We start from the raw sequence: 13,414 nt of genomic DNA on the forward strand, positions 1-13,414 counted from the left end.
GTGTTTGCAATCGATAACTGTTCATGAGATCCTTATATTTGAAATTGACAATCGAATAATGACATTGCCGGTATCGTTTTATTCTTTCCAGTTAACTCAATTCATAATTTTAGAACTGAGAATCATAAATTAAAAAATATATATATCTTTTTGAAAATTGGCTTAAAAATACTAAAGGGTTCTGCAGCCCTGCCGTTATATTTCGTTATCTTATCAGCGGCTATGCGCCTACAGCACTTATGTGCTAGACGCATTATTCGTTAGTATTACTTCACTGTGCGCGCCCATCGGTTGCATTTTTAAAATAGTGTACTAAATGTTCGCAATAATATTGTGTAAGAAAACGTTTACTTATTTTGATGAGTATTATTCGATAATTTGTAACAATAGTGAAGATAATATTCAGATAATAAACAAATACACACATACACTGTGTTAACAACTACAAAGAATTTGGCTTATTGACATGCGAGTTAAAACGGTTCCCCATAAAAAGATTCGCTTGGAATACATACACATGCATAACTACACCGTCTCCCTTAATGCTTAATTTCTATGTGCACATGTGTTAGTGCATACGTTATTATAGTTATTATAGCAAGTGACAACTGTGCCTGTGTTTCGCTGTTGTTTCGGTTTTATTACAATAACAACATTTCTTCCCTGTCAGTTTGCTTATCATTGCATTTGCAAGAAAATGTGTTATAGTATATGGCATACCAATGTATGTATGTCGTGTGTATATACAATGTCATAAATAATTTTACTAGCTGTTCTTCACATAATAACAAGAATTTCTGATCAGCACACACTCATTAATATGACGTCATATATGTATGTATGTGAACTCGCCTTATAATTGGACTACACGTAAAAGATAATACAATACAATGAGTACTGTTGATAGCCGCTATTTTTACGATGAATCCATCCATTGATTATAACTGTTTTCTGCATTAGTACACATATAACAGTTTATGAGAATTGTATGCGTAATGCACATATTTACTTATTCTACATACATATATACACACTTACATATGCAGTTGATCTGGCGTTAAACCCTGTCTAATTGATCATCTCGGTTTGTTTGTCCATCTTAATCGTTATATTTGCATTTCCGAATGAGAGCAAATGAAAACGAACTCTAAAACAACTCTGATCTACTTTGAGTGAGAATTTTCAAGTGAGAAAAATGAGTGTCTGTAGTATTGCAGTTGCAGTTTGCTTTTATTAAAGCTGTCCAATTATTGTCTTAATTAATAATAATTATGTTAATGTTATTGTCTGATCATCATCAAAATAATTATGTTTAATGAATGCACAAAACGTATAAACTCTTGCTACTGTTTGAGTAAAACTGAGTAAGCATGAAAACTGGCTAAATACACTCAAGAGCTCAGATTTGCTCTTAGTGCATTTGTGCCAGCTATAAAAGGGCGAGACAGCATCAGCTCTGGTTCAGTCGTCTCCCTGAATTATTGTGGGTCGATCGCGCGGCGAGATGTGCGATTTAAGTGTTAAGAATATTTGGCTTATTGTGCATAATGTATTTTCGTGTTTAATATATAATTTTGTAAATGAACTTAAACATATTTTTAGTATATATAAATTAATTTAAATTTTTTAAATTACCGATTTAATATTAAACTTGTTATATGTTTATATTTTTATTTTTTTTTACATTTAAATAAAAACAAATATATACATATATATTATAAATTATTTGATAAATAATTATAAAATTATTTATTTTAATAAACAATTTTTTAAAATACGTAATTGAATTATAAACACGTGCGAATGGATGAATATGATATTAGTAAACTATATTATAATGACCATGATCATTATAATTAGCATGATAATAACGGGTTTTAAATTTGTTATTTTCAAATTTGTTTCATAATTTTGAACATATCGTATTGTATAACGTCGTGATGATTTTATTAATATTATAATAAAACTATTATAATAATAATGAATATATTTTTTTTTTGTTACACACAAGCACAATTTTTATTTAAAGCTGATTTGTTGTTTCTATTAATTTCTTTTCAGTTAAACAATAATAGGATAACATTTACCAAATTAAAATACCAAATATACTATAAATATAATATAAACTGATTTAAAATGGGCACAAAATGTTGGATAAGTGGATTAAAGTATTATCTAAAAGTATATCTTGTCACACACCTTTGCATACTGCTCACATTAACCAAAGCTGAAGATGTTTCCAATGCAACGACTGTAATCGACACAAGCAGGTTCTTCATATTTGTTTACCCCGATGTACCGTTTAAGTGAACTACCTTTTTTTTATAGTACAGGCACGACATTGGAGCAGTTCAATAATATAAGTTCAACCGAAGTTTCTACGACACCAATGCCAAATAATTCGACTTATGATCCAAGTATTCCTACAACACCCAGCACAGAAACGCCAGAAGTGAAAGTAATACAAAAACAAGTTCAACCCACGGACTGTTCACAGCGTGAGAAGTCCAGAAATCAACCGGTAGCATCATCTAGCTCTCGATTACGAAAATGCTGTCCACTTGGGGAGAACTTGGATTTTTATCGGGAAAACCAAAGCGATTCAATGTGTGATAATGCCGTGCTCAATTTTGAGCCAACTATCATTAGTGCGGTGCTCTATGACAATTGCATTGAGGACTTGGAAATAACTACGGAGTTGCCCATCGAAATTGGCAATCCATGTAATAGGTAAGTCTCCTTTTTATTATGATATCAATTTGTATATATATTCTATATTCGGAATACTACTCGGAGACTACAAAATCCATTAGGAATCCGATTTTTTTTTGTTGTGCTCTGTAACTCTTTGTATTCATTGCAGTGTTAACTTTTTCAGCTCGTTTCAATACGAAGATTCAGAAGATCTATTTTTTGTGCTGCAAGATGGTTCGCTGCTGATCATCGACAAGAATGGCAACGAGTCCTACACGGTGCAGGAGAACTACTGCCTGGATCAGGATAAGTCTGGCCACATGCTGGCCTTCGTATGCATCACACAGGTGGAGGAGGTGTCCAAGGCGAAGATCATCATTGTGGCCATCATGATGCTCATCAGCATGCCCTGCCTGCTGCTGGTTAGCTATTTGCACCTGACGCTGAGGCTGCTGCGCAACCTGCATGGCTGGTCCTTGGCCCTGATGTCGCTGTGCTTGGCCTGCGGCTATTTCGTGCACTCCATAGTCCACATATATGGCATACCATCCGGCGGGTTCATCGGCTACGTTATACAGTTCTTCATTCTAAGCTTTTTCTTCTGGTTCTTCTGCATTTGCTGCAATGTCTTGCTAAATATTTGGTATAAGCTGCCGCGCTACGTTCAGTTCAACAAGATATGGACTATTGTGAACTTTGGCGTCTATTGTGCATTTGCCATTGTGGGACCAGCTATTCTAGTCACGCTGACGGTGCAAAAGGGTTTGCCGGGCATGCCCTCATATTTCCTGCAGGGACTCACGGAATCCATTAGAGAATCGCAACGCTATTTCATACCACCCGTTTCTACTCTTCTGGGGCTTAGCTTTCTGGTAAGTGCAAAGAAAAATGTTACAATCGGACGTGACCGGCTATATACAAGGTGTTCACGCTCTGAACTCAATCGAATCAATTTACAAATATTATACGCAAATAAGTATAAAATATTTCCGCAGTTGACACGCCTCATTTCATTAGATTGCTTAGTCTATATATATCTATTCTCTCTTATCTGAACTTTCCCTTTTTCTTTATTAGGCCATGGTAGTAGCTTTCTTTGGCTTTCAACGCATCAAAACTGATGGCTATTTGCGTGCCAATGAGGATGAAAAGAACGTCAATAGCCCCATACGTCAGTTTGATCAGGAAAAGTATGAGGATGTTAAAAAAGAGTAAGTGTTTGGATATGGAAATTTTGTCAACTAATATATTAACAAACTCCGTCTACATTAACAGCGCCAAATGTGTAGCCTTGTTGGGCATTATCATCATATTAGCTTGGCTCTTCGAAATAGTTACGTTCTACTCGCCTGGCAATGAAGGTAATATAACAATTATATAACATTAGAATGTAATACATTATAAATTTATTTCCCTTCTAGTTTATTTACTGCTCTGTGATATGATAAATGGACTTCAAGGCCTGTGGATCATGCTTATCTTTCTGGTCGTGCGCAGACGTCGCACTATAATATTGCGCTGGTGGTACGATCGGGGCACGCATACGATCAGCGAGGGCACCGAATTGCAGCCGGTGAACAAACCATTGAATCCTACATAAGAATTTAGTCATCTAATTTGTTTATTTATATAAATTGTTTATTGCATTTCATAAAGAAAGTTGTTAATATTGTGTTTTCTTGCTTGTCGTCACTTTTATACATAAAGTGTCATTAGGTTTAGGGGATCCTGGATGAAGAGAGAGTCAGTGTGATAAATGTATCAACTATGATGTAATGTCGTCTTTAAGGATGAAGCAATTTCGTTACGGTTATTTTCTTTTTCTGCTCTATCGATGCCAAATACTTCTAAGTCATGCAAATCTAATTGTGTTCGTGTTTGGTTTTTCTTCTTTTGCTTTCTGTTTTCTTATGTGTTTCATGATTACGAGGAAAATTCATTATATGATGATGAATAAATATTTGTGTGTCATACTTTTGGATGGCGCCGGGCTTAGCGCTATAATACTATTTACATATTGTATGCAACGTAAATGGGATCCAACTGATCGGCCAGAAAACCATCCCGTAAATGCATGCGTTGCTTCTCTCCACGACTATTAATGGGCACAACACCTAAAAAACAAGAATAGCATACAAATTAAATAAAAATTGTTGATTACGCATAAGAATTTGAAGTTACCCGGATCTACGACTACAACGACGCCCACTATGAGTTGATGCTCTTCCAGCACCGTGTTTGTGACTAAGGGCACCAAATCCAGCGCTTCCGATTCGTTGCCATCCAGCTCAACAACAACAACCAACAAATTGGTCCAAGTGAAGACGGCGCTGAGGACAAAATTGGGATTCATTATTACAAAAGTTTGATACAATTCAAAGCCTCTCAAATTTACCATTCAGCAATTTTCTTATGACAGCGCAATACCGAATTCTCAATATCTATGGGATGATAGTTCATGCCGCGCAACGAAATCACTTCGTCCAGAGCGCCAACCACATAAACCGCATCGTGCAATTCCTGATCACTGGAGTTAACTGCGCCACCCACCAGGCTGTGCTCCGAATTGCCGCCCAGCGAAGTATTTGAAAAGTTCAACTGCAATTGACTCATGGAGTTCAATGACTCTGTATCACTGTCACGACTTGCCACGCTCGGTGTGGTCTCATCTAATATGGAGGCTGCCTGTGAGCATTCGGTGCGCCGCAAGAAGCCCAGATAGCCGGTGCGTGCATACACCTCAGAGGTGGCGCCCGTGACCAGCTTGGCATTGAAATGATCATTATAGTCGGTCTCATCGCCATAGATAGTAAAGTAGCCGTTGGCATTGTGCGGAGATTGCACCTATATAGGGAAGAGGATTTGTCATTAAAATACATCCATCTTAATATCAGACACTTGCTTACCCAAATTTCACCTAAATGTGAATCGCCGCAGTGGCCCTTAGTTTCCGGATTTGCTATAATCACTTTGACGCCAGGCAGCAGCTTGCCGGATTCAATTAGACACAACGAATTGGGCGCACCTCGCTCCACCAATGCCACGCGATTGTTGCGCAGCGCCCTAAGGTCCACATACACTTGTGCGCTCTCAGCCGAGCTGGCGCCCTGAACGCATATGGCCGGGTTAACGCGACAGCCAAAGGAAGTAGAGACACAGCGTGTGTTCAGGCCGAGGCCCTGGAACAGTTTGCAAAACTGTTGGGTCAGTGTCACGCGCGGACGCTCCTCGCCCACAACGACGCAGGTGCGCACACATCTCAGATCCACATTGCGCTGCTTGAGCGACGGCACCGAATTGCTCAAAGCCTTAGTGCACAGCTCAATGACGCCATACGAGCAGAATGTGTCGCGTACGCGATGCTGCGACAGCGTCGAGAGCCACAAACTGGGATTGGCCTCCACCTCGTAGGGGGCAATCAATATGGAATGGTGGCCACTGTACACACCAATCAGAGTCCACATGACAAAGCCAAGGCCACAGTAGGGATCCAGACACAAGGCGACATGCCGCGATGGATACAGCTCACAGGCCAGTTTTAAACTGGCGCACAGACTAGACAGAGATCTGTTTCGATACATACATATAGAAGATAGAGATTAGTTGAAGCTTCGTTTAGTTTTCAGGATCGCTCACCGATGAGTTATATTGACGCCACTTAAACGACCGCATGTCGATACACTGAAATCTAAATAGGCGCTGGAGTCCAGCGAGACTGTGGCTATGCCGGCCAATTTACGCTTTGGATTATCATCGATGTCGAGTATGGGTGGCCAGGTCTTCGGATCGATGGACGAGGCCGCCTCCCTCGATTTTAGTAACTTAATAATCGGCTGTATGGAGAGCACAATCCCACTCTTGGACACATCGACAATCATGCGCACAGTGGGCAAGGTTGTTATCAAATTCTGTGGATGCGGCGGCCGTATTGTTATAGGTATTGCGCCCAGATAAAGGCAGCCATAGAAGGCGCAGAGCAAATCCAAGCCAGGTGGAAATATGAGCGCTATATGAACGGCAATTGAAGGTATTATTAACACTTGTACTGCTTCAAATATCTCGAGGTATTTTATAGACTTACCAACATGATCACCTGGCTCAATCTTGCCACGTTCCTGCAGCAGTGCAGCAATCTTTTCAGCTCGCTTATGCAGCTCGGAGCAGGTCAGCGTCTTGGCTATGGCGCCTAGAAATTAATATGAAATTGTAGATAAAATTTAGTTTAGTCTAGTATTTATAATGCTCACGTCTTACCCTTGGAATTGAGCAACGTAAATATGATGTGATCCGGCGAGGTGTTGGCGCGCCAACGCAAAACGCCTGTTATCAATTGGGGCTGTTGATTAAAATCATGATAAATTAGCTATGTAGAGAGTGCTTGTAATCAATGACCTACCTTACGCTCACCGTCCTCAGCCATGCCCACGTCGCGTCCGTGTGCAACAGCCAAACGATTGCCCTGCACTAAATTTCCAACCATGACCGAGGCGGGTCCTACGCCCGTGTCTGTAATACCACAGCCAGATGTTGAGCTTAGTTTTGCAGTTGTTTGCACACCTTTATTTAATTTTGTTTTTTTTTTTTTTTTATGTTTTGGTTTTGATTTTTGGTTAGTTTTAGTAGAATGGTATTGTTGTTTTTGTACAAGGATTTCGGTTTGATATGGCACGGTAACAGAGTATGAGTTATATATAGATCGTATGCAAATTTATTGTGAATTTTGTTAATTTGAAAGCACAGCAAATGCAATTAGTTGTTGTTGACATTGGTATTTGTATTGGTAATGTATTGTTTATTGTATTTTTTTTATACAGTGTTGAGTGGTGAGTGTGGTAGTAGTTGTTTGTTTGTTTGTTTGTTTGTTGTTGTTGTTTATTAGTGGTGCGTATTTATTTGTAGTGGGCATAGTGGGAAGCAACCGCAGCATTTTCATTGTTGTTGTAGTTGTAGTTGTTTGTTGTTTGGTGATTAATAAAAAAGAGGAAAACAATATTTGTATTTTTATCAGATACGAATATGCATAAAGAAAAGCACAGATAGGAACCAACAAAGCCAATAGATTAAACATTAGGTTATATATATATAGCCATATATCCAAAACAAAACAAAAACAAAAACATTTCATCCACCCACTCACCTTGATGCATTTCTCGTGGCTTTGGTAGATTGGTGACGCATGTGTGCGGACACATCAGGACATTAGCCGGATGGAGCGAGCCCTCCAGGAAGCGACGCCGCGCCTCACACAGATGTATGCCGCCCAGCGGGGTCTTTGGCAAATGATTGGGCGGCACCAGGGCCAGACAATAGATGCCCACCTGATGTATGGAATCGACTGCCTGCAGCACGCGCGACATCCACTGGAAGCTCTCCTCCTCGGAGCAGTCGGGCCGCTGCTCGGCTATGACACAGACGCGCTCATCGCGCAGCACTTTGATGCTGAACACAGCAATGCGTCCGCGATAGATGAAGCGCATGGGCTCGACGGCCAGCACCGTGGCAATGATGTCATCTGCATTGTGCTTGCGCCCGGTCACCGTCATCAGGCCGTCGCGTGAGCCGCACACGAACACCAAGCCGCCGGGTCCCAGGAAGCCCAAGAGACCGGAGCGTACATAATACTCTTCGCTAAGTGGCTTGGGGCTGCTCACAATCGTGCCGCCCGTCTCCTTCGGCTGCTCTGGGTCCTCCAACAGGGGTTGGACTTTGAATGTCGAATTCGTCATGCCATCGAGTCCAAAGTAACTAGCACCCGTTGAGCCACTCGTCACACAAATCTCCCCCACCTGATCCGTTTTGCAGAGCACTGGGGCGCCCTCGGAGCGAACAACCACCATTTGGGCGGCTGGCATCACTTGCCCGCAGTCCTGCAGTGTGAGCGAAGTCAGCGAGTCCTCGCTGTCTACACGCACCACGCCATGCGAGAGGGCGGCCATGGACAAGACTCCGCGTCCAGTCGCCGATTGGCAGAAGCCCGTTGTAGACGACCGACCCGGTCGACGCAGTGAGACCGTGAAGACCTCGGAGCTGCTGGCACAGGGGCAAATGGCGTCCGATCGCAGGCCTTTCGCTTGGAATACATTTAAGAACTGATCGCACGAGGACAACGACCAGGGATTAGCGCCATCGGCAACGAGCAGCATGCGCAGCGAAGCCAACGAGATGTCCTTATGATCCTTGGTCGCCAGCAAGCCCCAGTGCAGATCTCGGCTCTTGACCAGACAGCACGACGCACGATGTTTTGTGATCAGCTGCATCCAAGACGATGGTCGCAGCTTCATCAGAGCATACGGAATGAATACCACATGCATGCCATTCAGCACAGACGTGAGGACGGCATGCCACAGGCCGACCTCGCGTTTAAAATCCAGCACACAGACAATGGTCTCGCCCTCTGTGTAATGGCAGGCCATAGTCAGGGCACGACAATGATTGATCATGGCAGCGCGGGTAACAGTAATGCCTGAAAGAGAAAAGAGTTGCATGAGTCAAAGTCAGTTAAGTTGAGAGTTGGATAATTACATTAAACAAATGCCAAAGGGAAGCTATCGCATTTCACTATACTATTTATACAATATACTCTATATAGTATACTAATTACATTTGTTTATTTATAAACTTCTATATTAGGAACCTACCCATTACACTGCCCTCCTTATCAGTCGTATACTCAATATACGCCGCAGCTGTTTCCTCAATTCGCAAATTGCCCACATTGAAGTCTTTGGGTGGCTTGGGCAGATGCTCGGTGACGAACCATTGTAGGCGTGGCCAGCCCTTCAATTTGGCTATCTCGCCCGTTGCCGACTTGGGCAGTCCCTTGAGGCAGGCCTCCGATGTTAGCGCCACGGTGATGCCGCATGAACTCAGCAGAAAGCCCACCTGCTGCGGAGGCGTGTCCGAGCTCGAGAGCGGCAATTCAATGGGCAGCGGCACCAAGCCCCGAAACATGCAGCCATACCAGGCCGTTATGAAACTACAGAAATACACAAGAATTTTAATATAAATCCAATTTAAATATCAATTAAAAACTTACCTCAAGGGATCATTGTTTGGATAGACCAGGGCCACGCGATCGCCAGGCTTTAGAGTGACCTGTTCGGGCCCTTTGCTAAAGATTTTGGTGGACAGCGCATAGGCGATCTTTTGGGCACGCGAGTATAGTTTGCCATAGGTCAGGGTCGTGGTTATTTTACCATTCGGATCCAAGACGGTGGCCATGGAGCTCTTGAAAGAATTTATGCCATAGCGCTGCAGTGCGCACTCCAATGTGCGTGGCAAGCCAGCTGGTATCGATAGCTGTTCGCCTTGCACTGGTGTCATGGTGCTGCCCTCCGGCTTGGGTGCATTCGGATCCTTGGGATTGGCCGCAATCTCAAGCTCAATATCATTGTCCTCATAGAACTCGGGCAACGGCCGTCGCTTGGGTCGCTTTAATGTGTTCAACAATTGTTGAATCTTGGCCGAAACTTTCCATTTGCCATTCGCATCAGTTTCATTTAGCTCCGTCTGAGAGACGTTCACATAACGTGTGACACGATCAGCTATGCGATGTGCGTTATTAAACTGGGTAATGTCGGGCGCGTTAACTGAAGGCCAAATAGAAATGGAAAAGTGATTAAGATTATATGTGATATGAGTTAAGAGATGTGCTTACAATGCTTCTGTTTATATGCCTTGTCAGTGAATTCATGATCTCTTTTATATCCAATGGGTGGGGAGTCTGTGCTCGAAGTGTCCGATGTGGGCTGCAAGGGGAAAAAGAGAGAGATAATTGATCATTTTTAATGATATATCTACCTATATATATTATATATACATGTTTACAAATCTCACGATTATTTATCTATTTGATTAGTTCATATCCATTCATTAATATTATTAACTCATTAATATTCGTTTAGAAGTCGTTGACAATTACCTCGATTGTAAGTACTTCTAACTATAGACCACTCTGTGATATTAGCACATATTTAACATCGTTGATATTGTATTAAGTTTCAAGTGCATATAATCTAACAATCTATTTAGTCATCTATTACATTAGTTCCTACAATTAATTTAGCAATGGTTAACAATTCTCTTTCGTTAATCTTAAACGATGAACAATCAAGCTATAATTGAACATAAACAATAGTGTTTCTAGACCCTGAGTCACTCACCAGAGGCGGTAAATTCTGCGGTGGCCGTCTCTCGGCCGCACTGCCCGACGATGGATACTTCTGAATCGGCGCTTGAGATTGCTTGACATCGTGCCGTAAATGCTGTTGTTGTGCGCTCATGGATGATTCACGTATTGGTGGCTTTATAATTGGCTCGGGCGGCAGCATACTGTTGCTTATGTGATCACGCGGATAATTATATTCCTTGTCGGGTGAAATGAGCTCCTCGGGTATCGATTCGTCATCACTGGATGAATCCAATTCATCGTTACAGCCGGGACTCCGATTGAGCACGGAGCTGCGCTTGGAGGGCATGGGCAGGCTGGGCTTGGGTCGACTCTTGAGCGCAGCCAGTGCCTGTTGTACAGCTTCCTGGCGCACCTCTATTGAATAACAACACACGAGAGTAAATTAGATAATTGAATATAATGCTAGACTGTTATATATACCCACCGGAATGATATCGTTTCTCATTGTGCGTTACTTTACGTTGTGTGCGCCGCTGTCGATGCTGGCTACTGTTCGATGACGGATGTCCACCATGGTTCTGGAAGGTGTTCGGTTCGCGGGTATTCTGATAGCCGGGATCGCCAACGGCGCCGCCTTGCGGTCGCATATTCTCATAGCCAGGTGCACCACCACCACCGCCCTGAGGCGTGGCCGACGACGATGACGATGATATGGCTGAGCTGGGCTGGTGAAAGTCAGACTTTTTGGAATGCCTTTGTTGTGATGAGGGTAATGATGGTACTTCAGTCACATAGCTATAGCCTTCGCTGGAAATGATGACGCCATCGCTGTTGACGTTGCTATTGTTGCTGTTGTTGCTATTGTTGCTATCTTTTATGTTATAATATGGCGGTGGCGGCAAGTTCTTTGCCTTTTCCACATCGTTTACTATAAATGATAATCACGTTGTTTCCGTTAATAAACTCATTTGGCCAAATCGAAATGGACAACAGCCAAATTGGATACTTACATTCCTGTTTCTTGAGATAGGGCTGCAATAATTTGGCCCGTTTCTTTTCATATCCTTTCTGTGTTATGTCGCCTGGAATGTGTTCAAAATACAAGTTTTAATTATTTTTATTTAATTTACATATAATATATATTTTTTATACGTGGGCATATAAATTATGGTAATTTTAAGAAAGTATGTTATTTTTGGGAAAGCTTTAATTAACCAGAAATTGATATAATTAACACGATATGCTATATCTTTTGACCCTATTATTAAACATTTATCATATACATATAAAAAAAAATCGAAATTTGGAGCTGTCCAAGATATTTATCTTCAAAATATATACTTTATTATTTACATACGCCGAGCCTGGGTTGGGCTTATCTTTAAACTGATAAGCCACACCTAATAGATATGCCCTAGAGTAGCGCTATTAATTGATATTGTGCCATGTATATATATATATATGTCTACGCATATTAGGTTAAACTACCTCTCAAAAGAATTAAAGAGCCCATCTGTTATGCATATATACGTATGTAGGTTGTATGTATTTATGTAAATAATCATCATGTCATATCATCAGACGCACACAAACCTTAAACTCATATGCGCTCTGTGCACATCTGTAATCATGCAAGCGCATACGACTACATGCAGGCATGCATGTACACATACATACATGTGTTTGTATGTATGTATGTACATACATACATACGTGCAGACACATGTCGTTTATCCCACAAAACCGCACACAAGCAGACGCTTTATATGAATAGCAGTTAAAGGGGTTGGCGCGATGACAAAGACACCCGGCCCGCCCCGCCCCGCACCGATCCATGTTCCCCTAGCGACTGCTGTCTGCGGTAAGCTCTCCCTAGTGGAGATATCTGATGTTACCCATGACAGGTTACGAGTACATCGTGCTCCAATTTTACATTATCGATATTATCGGTTAGAGCAGGAGCACAGATTATTTGGATTAAAGACCATTAATTATAATATATCTACTCTGGTGCTAACTTAATCTAAATTTCATGTATACAATCATAAATTCGATACCTTCAGATAACTCCAAGTCCAATTCAGCTAGCTTTTCGCGTACATCACTTGGCAGCGATGAGATAAGGTCCATCCCCAAAAAATTGGCAGCCGTCGCAGACATTTTTGCTGTGGACCGTTGCTGTTTTTCTTAATGGCTGGAGTTTTCTATTAGTACATAAGAATATACATACAAATGTATGTAAGTTTACATACACATATGCATAAACATACAAACACACCAACACACACACACCGCTAGTTTGCAACTTCGTTTCTAAAAATCGATAGATTTTCTATACATTAAATACATTTAATGAAGTTGACGTTTTCGTCACGCACAGTATTTAAATGATTAATTTGTTCAGAATTGTATTAATATTTTGCATTTTGCTTGCACAAATTAACACACCAGCCCGTGCTAAAAAGCCCCAACAGTAACCGCACCGACAAACGCGTATATATAAACAAAGAAAAAGTAGAAGCCATGACTGTGAGAAGCATAGGTAAGCAAGTGCATGAGCAACACTTAGCTCTCACTGCGCATGATGTC

General features: G+C 41.5%; 2 protein-coding genes across 9 annotated transcripts; one reads left to right on the forward strand and one right to left on the reverse strand.

The window, feature by feature from the left end:
• The first annotated feature begins 62 nt into the window (after positions 1–62).
• On the forward strand, positions 63–4,353 carry mthl14 (methuselah-like 14). 3 transcript variants are annotated; one of them, XM_018099984.3, is made up of 7 exons: positions 63–468; positions 2,062–2,270; positions 2,329–2,730; positions 2,864–3,566; positions 3,772–3,905; positions 3,970–4,055; positions 4,116–4,353. In XM_018099984.3, exons 2-7 carry the CDS (start codon positions 2,137–2,139, stop codon positions 4,292–4,294), a joined length of 1,638 nt encoding a protein of 545 aa, XP_017955473.1. In that variant the 5' UTR covers positions 63–468; positions 2,062–2,136; the 3' UTR covers positions 4,295–4,353. The 3 variants fall into 3 exon arrangements, with proteins under 3 accessions (XP_017955473.1, XP_089115567.1, XP_017955474.1); XM_089259441.1 differs by having other exon boundaries at positions 63–335; XM_018099985.3 differs by having other exon boundaries at positions 65–468; positions 2,879–3,566.
• DIP2 (disco-interacting protein 2) lies at positions 4,311–13,352 on the reverse strand. Of its 6 annotated transcripts, none has more exons than XM_089259437.1 (17): positions 13,274–13,352; positions 12,883–13,029; positions 11,836–11,907; positions 11,310–11,753; positions 10,857–11,239; positions 10,352–10,442; positions 9,731–10,283; positions 9,333–9,670; positions 7,832–9,157; positions 7,091–7,251; positions 6,949–7,030; positions 6,776–6,880; positions 6,331–6,700; positions 5,601–6,261; positions 5,090–5,538; positions 4,876–5,024; positions 4,311–4,808 (listed from the first exon to the last, which is right to left on the reverse strand). In XM_089259437.1, exons 2-17 carry the CDS (start codon positions 12,983–12,985, stop codon positions 4,705–4,707), a joined length of 5,391 nt encoding a protein of 1,796 aa, XP_089115563.1. In that variant the 5' UTR covers positions 12,986–13,029; positions 13,274–13,352; the 3' UTR covers positions 4,311–4,704. The 6 variants fall into 6 exon arrangements, with proteins under 6 accessions (XP_089115563.1, XP_089115562.1, XP_089115561.1 ...); XM_089259436.1 differs by having other exon boundaries at positions 12,883–13,019; positions 13,104–13,343; XM_089259435.1 differs by having other exon boundaries at positions 13,104–13,343.
• Between the last annotated feature and the right edge of the window lie 62 nt (positions 13,353–13,414).

The sequence above is a fragment of the Drosophila navojoa genome, chromosome 4, assembly GCF_054131105.1.
Source record: "Drosophila navojoa isolate 15081-1374.11 chromosome 4, UAZ_NAV_1.0, whole genome shotgun sequence".
NCBI classification, from domain to species: Eukaryota; Metazoa; Arthropoda; class Insecta; order Diptera; family Drosophilidae; genus Drosophila; species Drosophila navojoa.